Source organism: Megalops cyprinoides, chromosome 12 (genome assembly GCF_013368585.1).
Source record: "Megalops cyprinoides isolate fMegCyp1 chromosome 12, fMegCyp1.pri, whole genome shotgun sequence".
Classification (NCBI taxonomy): domain Eukaryota; kingdom Metazoa; phylum Chordata; class Actinopteri; order Elopiformes; family Megalopidae; genus Megalops; species Megalops cyprinoides.
This window is the reverse complement of record NC_050594.1, coordinates 13346204-13371619: the sequence shown is the minus strand read 5'-3', so window position 1 is coordinate 13371619 and position 25416 is coordinate 13346204. Positions and strand designations below refer to the sequence as shown.

The 25416-nt window shown below is 43.3% G+C and overlaps 1 protein-coding gene across 2 annotated transcripts in view; it reads left to right on the top strand.

Annotated features, from left to right (window-relative positions):
• The window catches only part of crybg1a (crystallin beta-gamma domain containing 1a), a 49906-nt gene that overhangs the window by 5676 nt on the left and 18814 nt on the right, over window positions 1-25416 (top strand). The window contains exons 2-4 of one of the 2 annotated variants that reach the window (XM_036541817.1): window positions 10963-11107; window positions 17505-18856; window positions 20237-24047. In XM_036541817.1, coding sequence (XP_036397710.1) covers window positions 10963-11107; window positions 17505-18856; window positions 20237-24047 — 5308 coding nt within the window. Of the gene's footprint in view, window positions 1-10962; window positions 11108-15970; window positions 16277-17504; window positions 18857-20236; window positions 24048-25416 lie in introns of those variants that run through there. The other variant, XM_036541819.1, reaches the window with a different exon arrangement.

Below are 25416 nucleotides of genomic sequence, written 5' to 3'. Positions count from 1 at the left end.
CAAGCAGGAAGACAGACTTGGAACTGATGTAGCCTTTGTTTCCAACATACCTGAAGTTATGGCCACATAACAGAGCCTACATACCTGTACTTTCTTGTAGAGTTAGATCAGCTTCGTTGCTCCTGTTTTGAACACACCTACAACTGTAGCATTGTTAGTAGGAGGGTTTGCACATCAGCTCATGTCTTACTATGACTAACACAGCAGTACTGGGGCTTTAAGTGCTTGATTCCACACTTTTCAATGTCCTAAACAGGGTTCTAATGTGTAGGTCATGCAATGTCTGATCTTAACATTTCTTTGTCTGGGACTTGTTAATGCAAATAACCTGTTCAGGTGTGGTCTGTGTAGGAGATCTCTGCCTTTCATGACCCTGCTCTCTGCACTGCAAGGATGCACAATGTATATCAGAGAAAACGCCCCATTCTAGAAATTACTTGCTTGTTGCTAACAATGTTAGTCTGAAGGCTCCAACTGTGTGCCAGTTTAACAGTGGAATTGGAATGACAAGCCTGTGGGTCTTGATCCCGATTTGGAAGATGCTTCTGTTGAAATATTGTGCCAAAAAGGCTGCTTTAGGAAACGGGGCACAGATGTTGCGAAGGCAAATCTGTGTGTACATTGCCGGAGGCAAGGACATGTTATACATCGGTAAACAGGGTGATGCGGGGCGTGAAACACGGCGGTGGCTGTGACTCTGTGTTCGTCAGTCTGCAGGTGAGTGATGGTGGTCTGCCTAGGATAAACTCACGGCAGTGTCTCTTCCTGGTCCTGTCGCCACTGCACGTATCCCAGGTCAACACTGACAGCTGTGTTGCTGTAGCTGTACTAGCAGTTCCACTGCAAGCCATGCTGAGGTCAATGGTTTTGTGTCCTGCTGAGCTTGTCAACTCAATTAACTAAGACTAAGTTACCAGTTTCGTAATTTTAATTTTAATTTTAATAGTTTATTCATTGTTTGGCTTATTTATCTTGATATATTACAGTAGCAATGCACGTTACTTGTATTGTTTAATATCTGTTATCAGTGAGTCAGAGGTACAATGGAAAATTGTGGTCTGCTTGGATTTCAAGATAAGCAACGCCTAGCCCAGCTCACGATGTGAAGAAGCACTATTGTTCTTGGAATGCTGTTCAATCAATAGCATGCAAGACAAAGTGCTTTTTACTGTATTACACGTTTTTCTCATATGCTTTGGTACATTTTTTAAAAGACTGTGACAAAGTGCAAAAATTAGCAGCAAAAGCCAGAGTTATGTTCAAACCCAAGGTTTAGAATCACATTAGGAATGTCTTTCAAAAGTAAATACCAAACAAAAACTTGTTGATAATTTGATAATTCAAGGGAAATAAAATGCAGGCAACTTTGATGAACATTGTTGTCAAATGTTAAATACATACACAAATAAATTAAAAATCCCAGAATAGTCAAGTATTTTCCAGATAAAAATGGCCCAAGGGTATTTACAGTACATGGGAGCAAAACCAATGCAAACAAATAATTGTTGTATTGCACAACTAAAGCAATGCTTTACAAATGGGAAGACCATTCATGCTAGGCAACTGTTACTGTTATTCTTCAATAGTTACTCCTCACTTACTGTAGTTAAGCACAGTTGGCAGCCATACCACCCTCCACCTGGGAAAAATAAAGTTTCTCGGAAACAGTATTGGTAACGGTAGGAGATGCCAGCCTTTGGATGAGGTGTTAAATGAGTTGTAAGCATACGTGAGAAAAGGATTACTAAAGGATTGAACTTTTATGACAGCAGTCCTCTTAGATAGATGGATAGGCACTGCACAGGTGTACTGCTATAGGCTTGGCTGTGTAGGTACCATACAGTGCACCTCCTAGTGGAAAAATCTCTTTCATAAGATGTGTCATAGGACAAAGACAAATAAACACATCGAATCTGGAAACAAACTTTAGTTAGGGCCAATGTCTAAAGGAGGCGTTCAGTACCTGCTTTGGTGTGTGAGTGTGCATGTGTTTGTGCATATGTGTGTGTGTGTGTGTGTGTCTGTGTGTGTGTGTATGTGTGTGCAATTCTAAAGTTTACTTTGACTGCAGGCTGACCTGCAAAGCAGTGCAAATACAGGAGAGGCTGTACTGTTTAACTACAGTGGGTGGGGTTTCTACTTTCATGTCTACTGAGAAATGGGTGACCAAAAGAAAATGGAGGGCGGAGAGAATAGGGTCCAGTATTTTTATGTCCACAACACCTGATGGCATCTTTTTCTAAGAAAAAAGTTTCCCATCTATAACCCCTCATTTGCTCTAGTCCCCAACCTGATGGTCTCTGCATTCTTTTTCAGCTATACAGCCAGCACTCATGCACAGATGAAACACTCATCTCCCAGAGACCTATGCAAGCACAAGGCATTAGTGTCCTGTCGTGTTTTCCAAAATACCCATCATGCCTCCGTCACGTTAGACTGAACCAGGGTTAACCAGCTGACTGCAGGGCTGATACCGTTAGCTGTATCAGACACATCAATAGAAGCCGATGCCTGATGATGTTTGAATAGGAGCCGATGAGTAATGATACATCCAACCTCACATACTTAAACATCTGAAGCATAAAGAAGCACAGCACTGCATCAGAGTAAAGCACAATGCCTCCTGTAATTGTCACATCAGTGTCAACATTTAAAATGTACATTTTTATCAAACAGGTTTTCAAATGCTTGAAGGCCCTGGTGTTTGACAAATCTTAGAATGAGCAAAAGTAAGCAGGTTATGATCCTTTGTCATTTTTAAGGTAAATAACTGTGTAACTGTATTAACATGTGTATGTATACATGTGTATTAGCACTTACACATTACTGTATGCAGACCTTTGATGCTTCCCACATGTTAGTCATGTGACATGAATTTTTTTAATCTTGTCCTCCAAACCCAAAGAGGCTGAATGGTAATGTATTTATTTCTTTTTAATGTTGCAGGTTTGCAGTTTGCCAAAAAGGAAGGAGTGGATTTAAGTCTCCCACTGCGACAGTGGAATTCAGCCTCTCTTGACCCCTGTTATAGGCTGTTTGTTATAGCTTTTATGTTCTGGTGACAGATGTCTGTCTACACCTGCTGTAGAAAATACCGTTTTGGGCGTTTTTCATTGCTAACGGTAAATTACCCTTAATGTGTGTATGAGCCCTGGCGTAAACACCGGTGATTCTGAAGCAAGCAAGCGAAAGAGTGCGTGCAAGGGTGAGATCTTTTCCGAGGCTTGATGAGGGTGAACGTTGCTTTTTTCAGGGTGTTGTGGACAGGTGGATAATGGATTTACTGTCAGATGTTCCTGCCCTGTGACCCATTACACTTGTGAGAGATAATGATAATGCGAAAAATGTGAGCAATAATGCTAATGTTACTGCAGGCTATGCAGAGCTCACCTAGCCACATTTTTTAAAGCTGTCTGAATGTAGCCAGCTCAGGACACATGGTAAACAGCTTGTGAAGGGTTTAAATCATGCCACACATACTCCTAATAGTCAATTCCACATAGACGAAATAGGATGCAAGTATTTAAACTTTAGTCACCATATTATTGATAAAAGGATTCATCAGGATAATAAATATGGACATGGATACTAAATTAAAGACAGGTATAGGCCACTGTCATTTTGCCTGTAGTCTATAGTATGTCTGGCACTGTGTCAAGTCTGGTCTTGAACAATCCAAGTGTCTGCACTTCCATTGCAAGTCCTGCAAGTTATTCGTTGCATTAACATCTGGCCACTTTCTGTGTCTTAGGTGCCACTGTGCAATTTACCTTTAGATTCCACATTGTTCAGTTGGCAGGTCCACTTTATTGATCCTTTTCAAAATTGTAAAAACCGTTATCAAATCCCCCCAGAGTCACCTTTCACAAAGACTGAAGAGATTAAGTGTTTTAAGTTCCTGTTATCATGACTCTTTGTGTTTTTGATACTGTTTGAAGGAAAATTATTTGGACATTTTTTCCGCTTGCATTTGTCCCAATGAAAAATAATCTAGGTCAATATGTTCTGCAAACAGTGGCTTTTCAGACACTGTTACCCATATAGTCTGGGGTTGCACAATGCCACACAGCCTTTGCCACATCTCAAGAACTACCATGGCTGGTTAGGACAAAATACATTTCATCTGTCTATATACTTTCACCTCATATCAATTTTTCTATTGTGTGCTGTAGAAGCAGGTCATGTGTATTTAGCTCTGGTGTTTTTCATCACGCCTGGTGGCTTCATTCTTAGCTTAACCAACTGTCTTCTCTGTAAGTACAACCACACTCTATGTGTGTATGTCTGCCTGCCTATATTTATGTATATAGCTACCTATAAATATAAAGCTGTATATAACTAAACATAAATATATCTAAATATAAACATCTCTGCTTTTTAAACAACTTTATGAGGTAACTGGGGCTGTGAATAGGAGAGTGAATGCAAGCATAATGTCATATTTTGTGAATCACCAGACCGTAAATTCGAGTGTTTTTACACAAACGGAATGGTTTCAGACAGATACAGACCTGCAGAGTGTACAGCAGACATCGTGAGCCAAAAATGTGCTTCGTCTTGGAACACAAAGCTCCTTTGTTCTTGGGGCACAGTGAATGATGCCAATAAATATAACACTCAACAGCGCTCCACCACCGTGACGAAAGACGACATTTGTTTCAATCGTTGAGAATCGGACTGAAATCGCCATGAAACACAATACACTGAGTTTGTGCTGCTCTGGCCTGCTTTCTGAGAAATAACTTTCTGTTATGTTTTTCTTCGCCAGAATAGCAGTATTTCCCTCCTTCTCTGGCACTACACGGCTTAATGCTAGGTGATTTCAGGTTTTCCTTGCTGAGTCAAACTTTATTGCAAAACTCTTCACAGTTGTCTTGTGGTTATTGTTTATGTGGATCTGATCTAGCATGGGAAAGTGTGGGATCCAGAGATACGAGAGAGAGTAGGTGCACTTTATTCCTGTTCCAAGGTCAACATGTGGGTACATGGCCTCACCGTTTTAACACACCTGGGGCCTTTTATTGTTTTTATTCAATTTTTTTATCTTGTTTTTATCTGTTTTTGGCCTTGTTTCATTTGTTGTTGGTGCTATCCGTATCTTTAATTTCATGAATAATTTAACATATTAATTCACTATTTTTTCTGTTGTTCCTGGGAATTGTTCTTACTGTATCATGATTGTGCTTCTTTCATCATTTCTGTGAAGCACTTTGGGCTACAAATGAGTTGCACGATAGGTGCTATATAAATAAAGTTTATTGTTATTATTAAGATCTTCCAAGTCTCCACCCACCTACCTTCACTGTGAGAGGGTGATTCACAAATAAGTAGGGGTGAGATTAACGTAGATGAAAAGGCTTAGACTTCAGGATCACTCCTTTGTTTGAAGTTGCAGCAGCTTTAGTGACCTGTGGTCTTCTGAACCTGATGAGAGATTCTATGTACACATTCTGTGATATCTACTGTCTTGCTTCTAAGGAGGCAGATTTAGATACTGAATTGGTAATCTAGAAGTGTTCTGGGGATGTTTTGTAATGCTAAATTCAGTGAAAAGATGACATTAATGATACTAACATGAACCATAAACATTGAGATTTTTAAGATTTGCTTTGAATTGACAGTCTTTAGATAAGTCAGGCATTCATTATCTGCTCAAGGTGAGAGATTTCTGGTTCAGGGCACAGCCACACCTTTAATTCAATGATTCAATGACAGTATAGTCTTTGTGTCCACGGGGTTTCCTCTATGTTCAGTATTCCTCCGTCTTATGTGAAGTATGAATGATGAACAAGACATGTTTTGATACTGCAAACTTTGCCGTTGTCAAGGTGATTGCTGTGCTGAGCTGAGTCGGTGAGATGGAGGCGTGTGAGTGCCTGTCGCATGGCCCAGCTGTGGCTCCTTAGTAGAGGGGGTATCTTGTTGGCTAATACATCGATCAAGGAAGTCCCTCCAACCCCAGTCACACCTCGGGTCAGGATCAATGAGCGATCCAGCAGATCAGTGTCCCTGTGTGCTGTACAGGGAGAGTCAAAATGTTATTCATTTAATGTTGATTACATGTCCAGTAGTGCATGCAACATTTCTGTAAACTTTGTTGCCTTTGTCTGTGAGGGCAGTGGCCAAATGCAGGACAATTCCAGGCATTGGAAGAGCTGTGAGTTATTGAATTGCCTTTCAATTAGTGGTTGAACTTAAATCAAACTTAAATCAAACAGTTATGATTTCATGTCCAACAAATCCCAGAAGACCCCTGAGGACCTGAGTGAGATATGCCTGGTAGAACCATGGGCAAAACTAAAGTTACAGGAGTATTTCAGGTGGAAAACATTATCTGAGCAAAGTTTACAGGTATATACATTATGTTACCTGACTGTGTCAGTATCAGCTGTAACCTTTATGTCCCTGTGCACAGGGGATCAAATAGTCTATATGTACCTGCACAGGTGTTAGAATGGTCTCTATGTAACTGCACAGGTAACAGGGAAATTAGTAAGTATATGCACATCTAACAGAGACCCCTGTTTTCACCTGCGCAGGTAGCAGAATCATCTCTAAACACCTGCATAATTAACATTAATATGCATATTCTTGCATTATGGCATTATGGTCATTTGTTTGCACATGCAGAGCTAACAGTCACCTATGTCAGGATTTCCTCTGCACTGTTCAGTCAAAGTGGGCCCCCTCAGCAAACACAGTGACTGTCCTGGATACAGATGGAGTTGTTATTCCTTGTGAATCAGTTTGTAGATATGCTTTTCACGTTAGGTTCTGCCTGGGAGGGTCCCTGGAAAAGGGGAGACAGTACCATGCAACTATGTGTAACCAGACTAAATGTTTTATTCACACATTTTCTTCATATGGTTCCTTCATACATTTCATTTTTTCTTCTTTCCAGAGATTTAGAAATCTATTGTTTTGATAGCATAGGGTTTTGCATATCGTAAATTCTTTATTGCTGTTAAAATACGTTGAGGTCCATAGTGTATAATATGATGCTGAGAGGACACTGAGTTTTAAAAGATTAGGGGAGGTATGCAGTGTGCTAATGTTATGCAAACTGACACTCTTTCTGCTGAACACCAGAAGATGTTAGGCCTGACCTGGGGCTGCTTTCTTGTATTGTGAACAAAATGGTCAGGGTCAAAATTAGTGCTGGGGTCAGCTAATGCTGGGTCAGGGGTTGTCAAGAGAGGTCTGTCAACCTGAATACATGGGAATGGCACTGAACCGAGCTCTGTAGCATTAAGCCCTCCTATTTTCTTCAGCAAAAGTCACTTCCTTATTTTGTAGGTGGTTGTTTTAGAATAGGTGTTGTAAAATGGTTGCAGCTGGAATTTTGGATCCCTTGGTTGGGATCTTGCCCATAAGATAAGTAGCTATTGAAGGACAGCAGCTCAATTCTTTTGCTATTATGTCAGTTGCCATGGAAAAAACGTAACTCCTAACATGCCATCGCACATACAGGGATTTTTTTAAGTCCAGGGGGCAAACTGACACATGAAAATTTTGTCCAAACCTGTGCAACAGGTATTACCCAGCATCCTCGTATTACCATATGCAGTCATCTTTTTAACCCCAAACCACTAGGTTGAGAGGTGAGGGTCAGAGGTAAAGATCTGCACAATAACAAAAGTCTATCTTTGGAACAATCATCTCCTTGGGTGTTTTAGAGAATTCTGAATTCCATTTTGCTTTACCTTGTCAGAACAGACATTCTTTACTCCCACAGTGAATACGCACATGAATCATTTAGGTGGAACCTCTGCCTCTGCTTTGGAATGTTGCACCTGAACTGTGATGTTATGTTCAAAACAATGCTTGAATGTATCCAACTGCTGGTCACCTATATCAGATAGGAGCGTTGTTTGTTGTTAAAATTCAGGGGTATATAATTCTTCAACTGTGGTATGAAGCTGCGGTGAATCTGAGGTGTCTGGTCCACTCAATGTGAATATTCTCTCCATCTTGGATTGCATAGCTTCACACAAACTAAACTAAAACAGAATTCTCACCCAAAGCAGCAATACTATAGCTATATGTTTAACACTCCAATAGATTTCCACTTGGGTTAAGCAATGGTTAAAGGTTTTCTGTAGTCTCTCCTGTATTTACAGTGGCAGTAGTTATTACATCACTGTGTGATGGAATGACACATGCTCAGAAGTGGTCTGTCATGTTCTGTATGTGTCATTGTTCTGGGTGATTTATTAGATGCACTTTTGTGCTCTTGCTTTCTAAGTCGCTCTGCATAACAGCATCTGCCAAGTGACTTCATGGCAATGTAAAGTCAGTTCTCAGTGCTCAGAAAGATGGGCAGTTTGTCCCATAAGGTAACAAGTCCTGTTCTAAATTGTGGCTGATTGCCTGACCTCACACGCACTGGTCAACCTGTAGGTTTGACAGGCACAGTGTGAAAGGGTGCTCCTCCATCACTTTGTGTCATGTTGAAATGTATTTGGCCTTAACAAATGGCTGTATCTGGGGCAACGCGTGGCACTACCAGTGTAACCTCCTTTGACTTCAGTGAGAGATGTATCACTGGTGTGGCTGAGTCATCCCACCTTGCTGTGGGGTATAGCATAAACATCCCACGTGGACTCCCAGCACCTTGCCCTCAGGTGCCATGGCCGCCCACTGATTCACCCTGCACTTTCAGATATCGCATTTCTCCAGCTAGTCCCAGCAGGTCCAGAATATTATGCCAAGGTCTGTGAAAAAACAGAACTGCCATGGCTGGGACGATACAAAGACTGGGGATTAGCTATCTGATCTACCAAACAATAGGCAATAAAAATAAAAAAGGTAATTATTCCTGAACGGTGGTTTTCTTAATAGGGGCATTCAACATACAATTCAACATAAGGTTAAAGGCACAGAGAACACTCAGTTCTGCACTGTTGCTCATGGTACTGCAGTCTGTAGTGAGATAGAGATAAAGCCTTGCTGAGAGTTTGCTTTCAATTCAGGCATAGAAATATACTGTGTAACTGACACAGTAAGTAACAAACAGATAAGTGTCCCTCTAAAATGATTTGTTAAAGCAAAATTGGTGTCTGCGGTTCAGTTGTTTCGCCTGTGTCAGCCATTTATGTAACACTGCATCGATTGAGTCACTAGGGGGTGCTATAACTCTATGCCGGTTTTTACAAGAAGCAAAATAAATGTTTTGTCCTCAACGATTACAGTTCATTCCAATCAGAGATATTTAAATATTTGCTGGTCTTACTCGTTTAAAATATTTTCCAATGACAAACAAGATTTTTAATGTCAATACATTGATTATATTCAGGAACAAAGATATTGATTACACAGCCAATAATTTCTTTTGAAGCTCATATTGAAGACTTTGAAGATAAAGGCACACATTAATTTCACTTCATAATAAACTGAAGCTACTGTACTTTACTTCAGAAAAAAATATACACTGAAAATTTGTTAACTTCAACTACCTCCGTTTCATAGACATCCCACCTTAAGCTCCATTTTCTCCCACAAGCACTTCATTGGTTGTTGGCAAGTTGTCTCATAGTTTGCTATCTACTCCTCTGCACTCTGGCCTGGGGGGGTGACATGTCTGTGTGGATCAGTGGACCGGCTGACAAAATCATTGTCAATGAACTTTTACAGATGGCCTCAAGGGGGCATAAGCGTGCAAAAACGCACAGCTGCCTTAGCAGACTTTTTGGCAGCGAGGAAGATGCATTTAGGGTTCTCTGTGCCTCCTCCTCTCTCATAAATACTGGAGGGATTTTTCACATGGCCACTGCAGAGCTGGAGCCTGTGTTCTAACTGAAACGCTAATGAGTCGGCTGGGAGGAGCGGATGTCGCCTGACCACTGTCACGTTTTTTTATTCCAGTACAAGCGTCCTCCTCTCACGGTCTGCTGTGAGGAGAGAATGGACATGCGCCTGCTAGAATTCTGTCCCATACATATCTTCATAACTGGCGTTTAAGTGCAGAGGATCTCTGTGCAAACTAGCAGGCTATTTAGTTCCTCAGCTGAAAAAAATGGATGATGTGTATAAATGTGGGCTGCATTGTCCTGCTTTATTTCATGCAATGTAGATGCTTGGCATAGGCAGTGAGGGTGGGTAGGGGGTTGAAATGATTTTCTTATATATCTTATATATAATACAGAGTGAAAGGCTGTAGGTTCATAATGCTGTTTTCTTAGTACTGAAAAGCAGGGCTTCTCCCACATGTTGATGAGGGACTGAGAATCCACCTCCCTTGGCTCAGCTCCAGACTGCTTTCAATGATCAGCGGATTGAATGCAGGCCTTTGAATGTCACAACCAGATAAAGGTACTCGGTCACCAGATTTCAGTGTATGCAGCAGTACATAAGGCAGTTCATTGTTTCACAGCCTTTAATTCGTCATATGTTCAGCAGAAGACTCTCATGCCTTGCAAGACCCAGAAATATTAAAATTAAAATTTTAAATTGAGATTGAAAGGCAGGTTATTTCGGTGGTAAAACCTGAAATCATATGCAGCTCCCCCTGCTGGTCAGGGAATAAAACTAAGTCAGTAAGCATGCTCCTTAGAACAGAGGTTGGGGTAGCTGTTTTGCGTCTTATCTCCGCACCTAAGTGTGAGAATTAGGGCAGATGTTGGGTGGAGGGTGGGGGGAGGAAATGTGCACCCCTTGACATGGTGCATTCCTCCGGTATCCCATGAGCCTGTGATCACACAATCAGTTTTGCACAGAGACAAGAGGTGAGCGTTCCAGCACCGGCAACGTGTGGTGGTATGTGCGTGGGAGAGGACGCGCGCTGTGTTATCAGCGCAGTGGGGCAGGAGCCCTTCGGCCTCCCTCTGTGTGCTTCCCTCTGGAGTGAGGACACAGAGGCAGAAGGCAAAGGGAGTAACTCTGCGGAAAGCTTGTGGAAACTGTTAGTGCTCTTTTTACATGACGTGACCTCCTTTCCGTATGTGTGTGTGTCTCGCCCTGAAGGTGCTTCGACCAGGTGAGCGTGCAGACGGAGTACAACGTGAGGAGCGACGCCACCTCACCCCTCTACACGGAGTCTGCTTCTATGTTCGACTTCGACATGGCCCACCATGGCGGCCCCACCTCGCCCTCCTTTAAATCCAGGAAGGTAAGTCCCAGCCCACATTTCCCGTGTGTTCCACAGGGAACTGCTCTGTCTTTCCCACTCGGACAGATATGTATGCAAGGAAGACAATGGACAGTTGAACAGTAATTTCTCATGCTGGGTTGGTTTCCAGCTGTTTTCTGTACGCAGATTTTCCTGCATCCATGGTTATTTGCGGTCCAGGAAATGACATATCCGCTGGCTTAATAAAGAAAACATTAACCACCTCTAACCATGCTAACACATTAGCGGACCTTATGTCGTTGCTGTTGTTGGTAGTGCAGATATTTAGGCTGACATCCATGCTTCTGTGGTCAAAGTCCAGTTTTCAGAGGGAAAACCAAAACATGAAAACATGACCGAGTTTGCCGTTTAAAATTCAAAGAGCGATCTTTGAGATCTGAGTAATGTGCTGTTTCTGTTCTATTATCTGTGGTACACACCAAAAAGTCAATTGTTCCAGACTTCAGTGTTAAAATTTCAGGGGTATCTTTTAACAGCTGACTCAACACCAGTCCAGATAACATTTCTTAACTTAACATTTACTTCTGGAAGAGGTGTTTTTTCTGGCAAGTTTCAATTGAATCTTTTGGCTTGTTTAACAGTTGTTTTATTATAAAGAAATGCAGCACAAAAATCATTTAAACATTTTTGTTTGCTCATGAATAAGAGCTCTTTAGTTTCTTTATTGAATTTCCTGTCTTTTTTACATTTTATTGGCTCTTGCTTTCACTTAAAACACAATTTTTAGCTTTAATAGTAATACAGCCATAGTTGTATACTCATGTTTACAAATAAATCTTACTCCATGTACTCCATGCTACTTCTATATACTGCAGTGCTGTATTACTTAAAAATGGGGTAACCAGAAACTAATCAATAATACATATAACTAACAATAGTACATATTATGATGGCATTTGTTGGTGGGAATAATTGTGGACCAGCTTTAGATGCAGTGGCCACACCCTGCTGTCAGAGCTTCCACAGGAAGTGGTCATGTCTCCTCCCACAGACTACCACACCCAGCATGTCGCATTACCTACAGGGCTGCCCTGAACTACATTCAGTTAGCTGTTTGTTTGTGCCAGAGTGTATGAGTCAGCCAGTTAGGAGCTGGAGGTGGGGGGGGTTAGGGGGGTGGTTAGGATAAAGGAACTGCACTCGGATTGTTCTCAGGCTACCGTTAAGTTCCTGGGGTGGGGAGGGGCGAGGTAACGGCAGATGCTAAATTTAAAAGTTTAAATTGTGTCAGTTTCAGGGGAGTGTAAGGTCCGAGGCCATCTTTTCCTGGAGTCAAATGTAAGTGTAAGATTCTTCAGACAGTTTAGCTGTTGGATGTCAGAGATGTACTGTAAATGCCAGCACTGACCACCCATTCAAATTATAGTAATTAAACTAAAAGCAGCGCGCAGAGATAAACTGGTCCCTTGAGGGGTGTTATGCTGGAACATGTCCAGAGGAGGGCAGCACACTCATACGCTCACTCAAAAACACCACACACCAGCATTTGCTTGCTGGCCTCAGGTCGACTGCTTCTGAATTTTTTTAATTTCAATTATCTGGTGGCGAAAAGGATGACAGCGCACTCACTTCGCAGTCTTGTGTAAAGAGTGACACCAGATTACTGTGTTTTTCAATCCTGCCAGTCAGCATTGTAGAGGCCAATTAAGGAAATGGCCCTGTGAAGTTGTGTCCTGTTCAGAGAGATTGACCGCACCTGTGAATCGGCTCTTTCCTCCTTCTGTTTCCCACTCAAATCAAACGTGTCAGACCTGCTTTTCCACCTTGAGAGCTTTTATTGCATTATTTGGTTGGGGTGGACAGGGGAGAGTTACATCCTGCTCCAGTTAACAGGCCTATTGTTCACCTAATTTTGATATTGTTGTAGTAACCATGGAATGCCAAGATGCAGCATATGAAAACAGATGGATCTCCTCTGAACGCTAATGAGAGAGATACGTGAATGTCCTTATTATATTTCTGTGTTACTTCAAGATTACAATAACACATAACAGAAAAATATATGAATATCTATTAAATAATAAGGAACTGTATTGCCCTTTGCATTCAGAACAGCTTCAGCCCCTCTCAGAGTACTATTGTACACGTTTTGAACTGTTTCCAGAGGGATACTGGACAATTTCCAGGAAAAGCCTCCAATTCTTGAAGGAGGTGAAAATATACTCCGCACTCTATTTTCTAGAACCTTCCGTAAAGATTCATTGATGATTAAATCTAGTGAAGGGGAGGCCATGGTAGGTGTTTGACTTCATCTCGGTGTTCATAAAACCACTCTTGCACCTGTGTGTATGGGTGCATTATCATTTTGGAATAGGGGAAAATCTTGAGGGACCAATGTATGCATCACAGGCTGCACGTGGTTGCCTAAAATGGCTTTGTATTCCTTGGCCGTAATTCCACCATGCAGAGTAATAATCGGACTCTGTGACTCCCACAAGATGGCTGCCCATACCGTAACAGATCTACCACCATGATTAGCAGTTGGGAATAGGGGTTGAAGGATTCCTTTGGCTTTTTCCAAATGTTAATCCAGTCCAGATGTAGGGAAAAAAAAGACTCATCAGACCATGTTACTTGTTCCATGACTCAGATGTCTGGGTCTTGTGCTCACTACATCATGTTATGCAGTGTTATGCATTGGCCTTGGTTACAAGCAGCTTCAAAATGGCAGCCCTACCATAAATATCAGCTTTGTAAAGCTCACAAAACATACAGTTTTTGTTGAGACTGGGCGATGAAAGTGTAGACTCAGGTAATGGTAATTTATGAGGCTGCTGTTTTGTGGCTTTTAGCAACTGTCCTGTTCGTCTGTCCCTTTCGGCGAGCTTCGAATTGCGACTACTGTTCCTGTTTCCTGACGCAGTTTTTCCTTGTTTGGGGTATGCCTGTATGATTCCTTGTTGTCCTTGACACTAAAGTGATTTTGTCATTTCTGCGTCTGACACAGCTGTAATCCAGGCACCAACTATCTGACATTTCAAAATCTGTTAGATCTCTCATGATTCTTTAGAAACTCACATATTAAAGTTAATTTTGAAACGTCTTTTACAACAGAAGCAAACTGGTCATTAGTATTGACGCTGATATGAAACACATGGGTAGATTCCATTTTAATCACAAATTAATTACTTCAAAATATGAGTCCTTTTTCAAGTGGTGATTATCTTGTGTACCCCCTGTCTTTTACACCTAAACTCCAAATCTTGAGTTCATCTTGTCTTTGATGAACAAACACATTTTAAACGTCTTTCTGTAGAGGTTATCTAATTAGAGGATAAGGATGAGGATTTTCAGTAACCCTGTTGGATTGCTTTTGGCAAATGCGATGTATGCAGGCTGCAGAATTTTTCTAAAGCCAGGATCTTTATAGTCATGCACTACATATACAACTGGTGGTGAAACCAGTTACAGCAAAAGTATCATTTTTAAAATGCAACTCGCACTCTGTGTGCACAGTCATTAGTGATTTATGGAATCTGTTTGCACACGTATTCATCCAAACAGGATTCTCATCAGGAAATGATCCTGTTTAAATTAAACTGTAATCCTTTTGTGTTCAAACTGCTTGCATAAATTATTCTTTGAGTACATACATAAGTGTGTGGGCCTCACCTTGTTTCAAATACTGTGCTTGTCAGACACAGGTATAGTATTACCTTGCCTTAAGCATATGAATACAAATCAGCCCTTTTGTAGTGGCACCGTGGATATACCAGGTATACTGACACACCTTGATCCTGGTATAGAGCTGCACTGGCCTTGTTGTACTAACATATCTTAATGCTGCTGTAACATCTCTTTGGTCCAGGTATACTAACATCTTAGCGCTGGTATAGAAATGCAATGAGCACTACTAAGTGTATAGGGGGCATCCCATCACTGCTTCTTATTTCAATATGAAAAAGGCCTGAGTGGATTTGCGGTGTTGAGTGATTGAATGTTATTTGCTCTCCTTTCCTCTGCAAAGCACTCTGCATTTTTTTCCATGAGCCAGAAGATAAGAGACCACATCCCACATTCAGTTTAAATACGGCGCAACTGAGTCACGTGACATTGAGTAGGAACTCAATTATTCTTACAGAACAATTACATGTTTTGATTAATATGATCAAAATATGTGGTCTGTGCTCATTCAGTGGAAGGAATGAATTCACTGGAATATTACATGCAGTAAAACAGTCATGAATAAAGGTAATGGGACCGGTGTCAGTGTCAATGACAAGGGAGGCCAACTTGTAATCAGGGGCTTTCAGGATCCTGGTTAAGTATTGCTCTGGTAACCTTTGTGGAAGGTTATATAATAGGTGATGTGTAAAAGATAATATATAGCCTCCGTAAATGTATAAATTATAAATGGACGTCACCCTGGATCACGGTGTCTGTTTTGCTCATAAATAATGTACTGTAAGGTATCAGGTTGCAGGACATTAACTGTCGTGACACAAATCATAGTTAATTCACGTCAACACTATGATTGCAGATTTTGCACTGAAACTTTAATCTAATAGCCCAATACTGTGCTACCCTTTTTGCGCAGGGAGTACGTTTCCGCATGTCTGTGGCTGTATGCGCATGCCATATTTACACCTGTGTGCGCAAAAACACGCAATCTATGTTGTTGATTTTTTGTTGCTTTGAGAGTAGTCTCAGACTATTCTTAACGTGAGAGAAGGTGTGGTCGTTTTTGCACAATGCACGCAGTCTTTAAATAATTCAGGCGTGTGTAAGCCACATGAAAGGTGTTGCTCAACTACCTGTATTCGTGTGCTATCCATAGAATCCAGACGACGAGGCAGGTACTCCAGTAACCGTGCTGCAGTATAGCTAAGGTTAGACGGATACACCTGTGCAGCTAGACTGATGTGCTGATGAAATGTTCTCCACTGGCACGGCTAATGATAATTGATGTACATGATATTTCCAACTGTTAACATGATCAGAATATTTGTTATTGCTTTACTCGCGTAGCTTTATAATTTGTTGTTTTCCGGCGAATTAAAAGGACGAGAACGTGAAAATTTAAGGAATGCTACAGGGAACTTCTTAAACTACTGTACGTGTCGCGCCGATCGTGAGGTTCCAGTTTCATTTGATCTACTTCTTGGGACGGTTGAATGAGATTAACTAGACCCCAACTCAGCCAGCATGGTAAGAGAAACATTCAGCACATTATTTCATATTGAATTACCGTATGTTATGATTGACTATATGTTTTGTCCCAAATAAAGACTGTTGGGGATTGGTAAGATATATCCTGGGACTTAAACAGTAAGCTTTGGGACATGAAAGAAATGCAGAAACCCTAAACATAACCTTAGCGGGTTATGTGCCATAAATCATGCTTTTAGATCATTTGATCTCTTCCTTATGAAGACATAAAACTGGCAAAATATTTTACGTTAATACTGACATAAATATACAAATTTATATGTCACTAAATTGACGCAGGCTGGAGCCTATTTTTCTGCATTCCATATCAGGTTGAGTCACTTTCCTATGCTTTCTAAATTGTTATCCGAATCGCCTTCGAAAAGCGTTGGTAATCGTTTGTAACGCTAAACCATGGCTACGTCATAACCTAGGTACACGGACCTGATCATTTTCGCGCTAGGCTGCTGTACTTTTAGCAGACTCAAGCCATGCGCCCGCCCCCAGTTACTCTGTCGGTGCTGGAGAATATGGCTTTTTTCATCAAGGCGGACACCAAGAAATTTATACGGAATTTTTAAGTCACCGTAGAGCCAGAACAAAACAGCTTTACAGCGCAGGAGCAGAAAGCATATAATAGCAAGAGGAAATGAGAACCGTTTGTTGTGAGTTTACGGTTTTATGTTTTTATTAAAATCGTAGTGTGATAGCAGGAGTCAAAGTTTGGAGCGACTTTGTTTTAAATATTAAATATGGTAAATTTAAAATATAGGCTACTACTTTATTGAGTACGGTTGTTTACGAGGGGCACTAAAGTCTTTGGTGCGTTTTCTTGGCCATAACTTTGACCGGGCAAACATGAAAACGTTTGCCCTTCAGACGTGGCTGTTAAGAGCGGTTATTCAGTATTGTTTACTCAGTGCTGCAATAATGTGCGTTTACTGCCAGCTGGAACGCTGAGAGAGCTTTTGCTTTTAGAAATTTTAATGATTTTTTGTAGTTCCTTAGAGCTGAAGTAACGTTAACTTTTAGAAATGGAAGGAATGTGTGATCATACACAAACTAATAAGGTTCAAGCATGTTGATTCTGTGGTCACACTAGCTGAAATCCCTTCAAGAGACTTTGAAGGGAGCAGAGACCTTTGGGTGTCTAAGTACACTTAAAGACTGTGTTTATAAAAAATATAGTGGCAGCATCAGTGAATATTTTTTTCTCTCACCTTCACAGAACTCAGGGGAGAAGGGTGGAGTCTTTGTCCGCATTGGGAGTTTTTTCACCAAGCGAAGAAAAAGCAGCAAGAGTCACTCCGAAACGAGTGAGGATGCATCGCCGGCAAGTGCCAGGGACGCTGAACGGCCCGATGACGAGGGGTCCCGTACCCCGATAGGGAGCCCACAGGAGCAAGCGAAAAGCGTTCACACCACAGACAAGCCGATTCAGAGCAGCTCCAGTGTCAGGAGTATTATTTCTGCCCTGGAGGCGGATGATCTCCCGTTTGCAGACAGCGACAGCAGTGGGCGGAGCAGCGTGAGGGAGGTGCGGCCGCGTGAGGGGGTCAGCTGGGAAGCAGGTGGGACCAGCAAGGAGGACGAGAGCACCAGCAATCAGAGCACGGAGCCTGCTGTGCAGTCCCCAGAGCTGTATAAGAAGCTGACTGCTTTCCTGGAGGAGACCAGCGTGACCAACGGCACAGAGGCCCAGGACAGTAGGCTGGTCATCCAGAAAACCATTAAGAAAAACTTTGAGGTCACGGCCAAGGTGGGCTCCAAGAACACAATCCCACCAGAGTTGCCTCGTAGTCCTGAGGGAACGGAGCGGAAAAAGACGTCCCTCAAAACAGCCGTCGGCAGTAAAGGCAGTTATTCCGCGCTCACTGGAGTGACCCTTGGCCCGCAATCCAGAACCCAGTCTTCCTCTGAGGTCCCCCCAGAAGTGGTGGATAGTGAGGTGATGGGGAGGAAAAATTCAGCCAAGAGGAGGGCCCGGAAGGAGAGTAGCAGGTCTGGCGAGACCACCCCGACTCATGGTGCCTGCACGCCGGCCTCACCTGAAGCGGTTAACACGGTTACGAGTCCCCACCTGTTGTGGGTGGAGACTCACCTGGGAGAGGCAGAGGAAATACAATGCTCAGGGTCGTCCCCGGCCCGTCAGGACTCTGATTTACCTGCACCAGCAGTGCCTGCCGTTGTCAGTGGTGAGGAGGGTGCCAGCAATCCAGGCGCGGCCGTCCTCTCTCTGCCAGGAGCCTCTGGCAGCACGCCATCCACGGCAGTCTCCACAACACAGGCGTCCTGGCACGAAGAGGCAGACATGGCTGAGCAACAGGAAGCAAGTAGTACAAACACAAGCTCTGCCACAGATGCCGAGAGCCCCGTCCAGGAGTACAGAACCACAGAGAGCGGTGAATCCAAGCGCAGGAGCATCAAACTGTCCCAGAGTCAGAAGATCTTCCCCAAGAAGGTGTGCGTGAGTTCGGACCAAGGCCCGGAGGAGGGTGAGCATGCTGAAAAGGCTCCCCAAAAAGGGAGAGAGGACGCTGAAGTTTCGACAAGAATCCCTCAAAAGTCCGAAGTCAAACTGTGAGTACGGCTTGCTGCAGTTCCCTTTTCAGCAGCTAAGAGCTGAGCTCTTTGATCATAACAAAGAGAGCAGTGAGTAACCTGAGCCAGCAGGTTTCCATGTCTGAGTGCACAGGAGGAAACAAATGAGTCTGCTCATGGTGAAGCAGGAGCATTTACAGACCTGATAGTAAAGCACGGATATAAATGTGATTCAAACATTCTTACGTATCAGTGTAAATACTATGTAAATAATGAAACACATATTCCCCACCTGTGATTGTTATTACTTAAGTGTTGCATAATTTTTGTACTGGAATCTTAGCCTTGTAAGAGAGAGTGCATTTGAACAACACAAGTTCTGTTTCTATCACCAAACAAGCATTTTCAAATCCTGTATATACGTATTTAATCTGCAGCTTGGCTTCAAGGTGAGTAAAAGTTGAATGTATATCTTCAGGGTGTACTCCACATTTCCAGGTTTTTTGTTCCAGATAAATGACTCATTGATGATCATAGCCATTGTGTAAAACCTCTGCGGGCTTGGTTTGAATGGAAGTCTTTCCACGCTGATAAAAGACTGAAGCAGTTAAGATTCAAAAATAATTTTTTTCCAACAAAGATTTTCCCCAACATAAAAAAGGTCCCATCTCTACTGTATCCTTTCATGAGATTTTCTATGCTGCTGCTCAGGGTATGGTGCATACAGTACATGGAACATTAACTATAGTTTACAAATCTCAAACATATGTTAAAGTCATGAAAAAACAACATCAATCTGTTGCTGAGTAACAATGCTATTTCAGTAATAGTGGATGAGCGTGTGGATTTTGCAGGAGGACAGGGTAAAAAATGATCTTTCTCAGACGTGGGAAAGCATTATGCAAACACTTTTAATGTATGACACTCAAGGTCAGTTTTTTACTTGCACCGAGTAGTGGTTAACGTGTATCATAAAGTTAATATTTGTTCTGTAAAAAAAACTCTTTCCATGACCGAGATTCAGTTTGCCTTCTCACCCTGGTCTCACTTTTACAACTTGGCTGATAAACCTGCAGTCAAAGTGCACACACTTGCATGATGTTTTCCAATTTTTTTTTCCTCATTTTCTGGAATCCCAAAACAAAGTTAAAAAACAAGTGTGAATCATTGATCGATATCATTAATCAACACTGGAAGAGTGCTTTCTTTTTTAAAATTCAGAGAGTGGTTAAGATTGCTCTAATTCACTGATAATGATCAGCGTATGTGTCTGGTGGCATCACAAATGTGCCACTGATTTGTATGCTCCAGAACAGGAAGGGTTGAGCATCTCTGTGTTAATCTGCTTTTTGTAAATTGAATGCTTTTTTTGCTCACGTCTGCATTGCTACAGAATTAATCTTTTTGTTCTTCCCACAGGACCCCAAACCTCAAAAAAGTGAATTTAGAAATCAAGCAACCAACACAGCAGCGGAGTGTTACCCCAGAAAAGAGCGGTCCAATCAAGGGAGGGACTGCTAACCAGACTCGTGGTGTCATTAAGGGGGTAGACAGTTCCTCAAAGACGGGCAAGGCACCCACAGACGTGGCTGGCTCAAGCAAGAGTTCTCAGAGCATCACCATGGCAGCAAATAAGACCCCATCAGTTGATAGTGAGAGTTCAGAGGTCAACAACTGTACATCTCCTATGACATCAGAACATGTGGGGAAAACAGGGAACAAGTCAAGCCCATCAAAGCCTATGAGCCCAACCTCTCCCACAGTAATGGAATCCAAGACGGGCGGCACAAAGTCGAAGGACACAGAAGCACCTCAGGTAGAGAATGGAACCATGCTCCCTTCAAAAGCAGGTAGTGAAGGTGCCCTGTTACAAACACCTGCTTCAGTGGACCAATCAGCGACAGAGCTGTCACCAGTGGACAAAACCAATGACACTGTCAGGTCTAAAATCCCCAAGAAGATTTTCGTGGAGGCAACGTCAAAATCGTCTGCAGCACTGGAACCCACCTCTCCAACTGATGTTTTTGTGTCACTGGGGGACCCAGCAGACTCAAACACAGGGATGCAAAGTGAAGTGGAAAAGGTGGATAGTCCACCAGCTGGCCACACCCTGAAGGACCAGCATCCCACATTGACTAAATGTGAACAGTCTGAAACGCAGTCCGAAAACGTAAAGACATCTGTCTTGTCTAAACAGCAGCCACGAGGACCTTCCAAACCCCAGGAGGACACGCCCACCAGGCTAGGATCTGCATCTAAGCCAGCAGTAGATGGAGAGGGCCAAATCACAGAGGATAAACCTGAGGTGGGCTCTGCAGCAGAAAGGAATTCCCCTGAGCGGGACTCTGGCACTCTGAATGATGATGCTGTTAAAAGACCAGCACAGAGTGAAAACAGTCTGATCCCCAAGAGTAAACTGCCCAAAGCCACAGACCTTGTGGTGTCTCCAGTCAGAAAGACCAGCGACAGCAAACCCCCCACAAGTGATCAAACCCCCAGAAAAACAAAACCCAGATGTCCATCACCTAAAACACCTGACAAAGTGTCTCCTGCTCAGCTGAGCCTAGGAAAGCAGGAAACCTCTGACACCACAGGGAAGAGGGCTGGAGGTGAAACGTTAGCCGCTGTACCAACAAGTCCATTGAAGGATGCAGCCGGTGGACCGCAGTCAGGAAGTAAACTGCCCCGCCCCACCCAGACACACCTTTCTAAACAGTCATCAAACGAGGAAGCGATCTCTGACTCAGTTGAGTCCCCCACGCTGGCCTTGCAGTTAGACAACAAGCTAAAGAAGTCTAAAGACTCTGCAAAGATAACTAAGCCACAAAATGACACCAGAGCAACCAAAGAGGAAAAGCCTGTTGCAAAGGTTGTTAAAGTCAAGTCAGATAGTGGGTTGAAAAGCCCAACTGATATGTCACAGGGTGGGACCAAACTGCCTATGGCAAGTCACAAAAGCCCCCCAAAACCAAAGCCTAAAAAAGACTTGAAGAAACCTGAGCAAACAGTTGAATCTCCAAAAACACCCCCTGTGTTAAAAAGGAAAAATGTCAAACAGTCTGAAAAGGCCCACAGTACATCTAACAGTCAGGCATCTACCAAACAGGTTGATGACCCAGTTCCAGCAGTCACTGAAATAAATGATACATCTGGGGCTAATGTCAATAGTATAACCCAAAGAAAATCTAATGAGGAGGACAAGACTTCATCTGTTCTTGAAAGTAAGACAGTAGGTGTGGAGATGTCTCACACAGAGGGTCAACAGACACAAACAGAGAAGCCTCAGCCAGCAAAGAGTGAGTGCTCACCTTTGAAGGCCAAAGTAGGAAAACTGCCGGAGGGTGAGCAGATAGATGATACAGCATCTGCCAGCGCCGCTGAAGGGAAAAGCACACCTGAGCCGAGCCCTGCCTCAGCAAAGATTGAAACACCTGTATGTGTGGAAATGGCAAGTGAATGTGCCAAACCTGAGCCATCTGAAGCCAATGTCAGTGTGTCCGAGCTCCAAGCTCCAGACCAGTTGAAAAACCAACCACATAAAATTGTCCCTGATGCACCTCAGGAGGAGTTGTCAAGTGTGGAACAGAAGACTGACAAGAAGGTAGGGCCTGTAGAAAATGGTCTGGATATAGCAGCCAAGACCATACCTGAGACCGTCGCCATGGCAACCAGCTCAGAGGTGGATGACAGGCAGGTGCAACAGGTATCTGTGAGTGAAGCACACAATAGCGAGCAGGAAACCCCTGATGGTCCGTTGGCTCTGGATAACACTGACAGGGTGGGGAAGATGAACGGGGGGGAGAAGACAGGTGTCATCATGGCGGAGGTTTCTGCTGCAGGAGGGTCTGCTGTAAACGGCACCCTCCTCCCAGAGAGAGAGTCTCCGTCACCTGCACTGGGGACCTCAGCTGAGGGGGACAAGGCCAGTGTAAACAACAAGGATGTTCACAAAGATCTGATTACGTCACCTAAGAGTGCTACAGAAAAGCAGGCTGAGGACAGGTCACATTTAGGGAGAGAGCTGAAGGGGCCAGCAAAGGGTGCACAGAGAGGGGCAGAGAAGGAGAGCACAGTAGCAGCTGTCCCAGTTAGCAAAAGCAAGACCATGGAGCCCCTCAAAGGGCCAGGGCTTAGGCTTCAAGAGAGATCTGAGACTACTCCTCAGCAGTCCCTGTCAAACAAGAGCGTTCCTCCCCCTCGTAGCCTCCCAGCTCAGCAGGAAGCTCCCTCCAGCTGGTTAGACGTGGAGAAGAGCTTCACCAGGAAGCAGAGCAACAGCGAGAAGAAGTTCAGTTCTTCCGCCAGTGAGGATGGCTCCCTGGACCCGTCGGACGAGTTTGAGGAATTCATCCAGAATGTGAAGAAGATGGGAATTCCATTCTCCCTGCCCCCGAAAAAGCACAGCCACAGTAAGGCTCCCTCTCCCCCCTTCGCCATGCCCGCCATCAAGGAGGACCGCTTCGAGAAAGCGTTTGATCCTGAAGAGTTCCTGTTCGGGCAGGGGAAAAAGGCAGGCCCTAAGGACCCTTCCCCAGCCATGATCATCAAGAGGCAGAGCACAGAAGTCAAAAGCAAGGTCCAGCACAAGAGGGTCAGCGCTGAGCAGAGCATGCTCTTCAAAGCACTCCAGTCACCTTCCAGGAATCGTAGAGGAATCCAAGGAGCTCAGGAGAAAGAAGAGAAAGAGGAGGAGGAAGAGGATGCCAGAGAGGAGCCAGGAAAGATGTCATCTCGTCTGGAGAGGAGCTCCTTGCTCTCAAGCCTCATCGGCTCCTCCAAGACCTCCAAGAAGCCTACGAATAAGCCAGAATCTGCTCTGAGCACCACTGTTTCCCCAGCTGTGTCCCAGGAGCAGTCTCCCCCAGGAGAGCAAGCCACCATGACTCCATCCCTCCCTGTGCCAGCAGGGACAGATCAGCACATGTCCCAGGCTGGGATCAGTGACTCAGTGCTGAGCCCCTCCTCGCCTCCTCCCCTCCCTTCCTTTGCAGAGGTAAAGCTTCCAGATCACCTGGAGAGGTACCTCACCCAGGACAAAGCGGAGTTGAGAAACACAGAGGGCAATCGACAGAACTCAGAGGTGGGTTCTCTCGCTCCAAGAATGGAGCAGCTCGATGGCACCAGCCGCCACGCCCTAGACACCAACCCACCAAATGTTCCGGGACTGCTGCCCAAATCCAACCTGATCCAGCAGGCCTCTCTTCCTGGTCTCCCAGAAGCACATACTGAGGTGAGTGAGTCAATAAAATGTTTTACTGTAATACAATTAAAGTAAAGAATTAGACTGAGCAAGTATTGATGTGACACAAAGTGTGATTTTTTTTAAAATTAAAATCTATGTCATAAGTATCTACCACTTTCCCACATTTTGCCTAACATTGGACAGGAAGATGTGGACCATTTGTAATCTTACACTGGTGGGATATTGTCTTCACCAAGCCAGTTGTTTTCAGTGCTCAAGAGAGACAAAATTTGCTATTGAAAGGACAAAATGCAAAATGAATCTGTTCCTCTCTCTGCATTGTATAAGTGGGCTTACCTCATGCTCTTATTTTCCGAGACAGTTATCGTTTGTTTAGAGGCCCTGACCTGTCAGAACAGAGTGCTGTTTTCTCATCCTTCTTTGCGCCTTGTCTCGGCTTTATGGGTGAAAAGAGCGTGATTCATTGGAACAATCACAGGAATTCGAACCCGCAGGGTGCTTGCGTGCTGGAAAACTCCGGAGTGATGCAGAGATATTCACATCCCAAAATATTCACAAAAAAAAGCCCTGTTGCCAGACTACACTGCCCCTGCTTAAGGCACAGTTAGAATAAATCACTCAGGATGTCGGATTACAGAAAATTTTTCAAATGCCTCTGTGCATTTGAAAAATTTTCACAGTTTTCAAGTCAAAGTCCAGTACGTGTTAAGGCAAGGACTGGCCCTCAGATACCATGTGCTAAGAATCTTCTTTTTACTGCTCCAAAGTAAGTTCTCGCACAGTTAACAACTTCCTGTAGGCTTCATTCCAGAGTCAGCATAATGGTTTCTAGATAACATTAGAAACAGACAGTTGTTTTATCATTACTTTGCCAGGGTTAGCTCTCTATTTTGCTACATTGAGCCACTTTCTATGGATGCATAGGGATATGGTATAGGTATTGAACCTATGAAGTTAGAAAACCCTGAATTTGATATCTGATATGTCATTTTAACACCAATCTCCACATACTACCTTATGACACTGGGCTTATAAGTGTCATAAGGGAGTATGTGTAAGTGTCATTTTTCACAAATGCTAGGAATGCATTGAAAGACACAAGATTTTCCACTCAGAAACAGTGGATGTCAGTATACGTGCTTCTCTGTACTTTATTTTTGTCTGGGCACAAGGGAGATGAATCTGCTTCCTGTACTTACTGTGCTAAAGTTTTTGTTTTTTTAGGAGAGAACTTAATTGAAGCATGTACAGTAAAGCAGTGCTTAAATGTCCCCCTTCTTCATCTGTATCCCTTTTTTGTTTTCGGCTGGCAGATAGTCCTTTAGAATCTGTTGGCAGTGCATCAAAGCAAAATCCCAATATCAGCCTGCTGGAATCCCTGGAATTTATGTGCCTT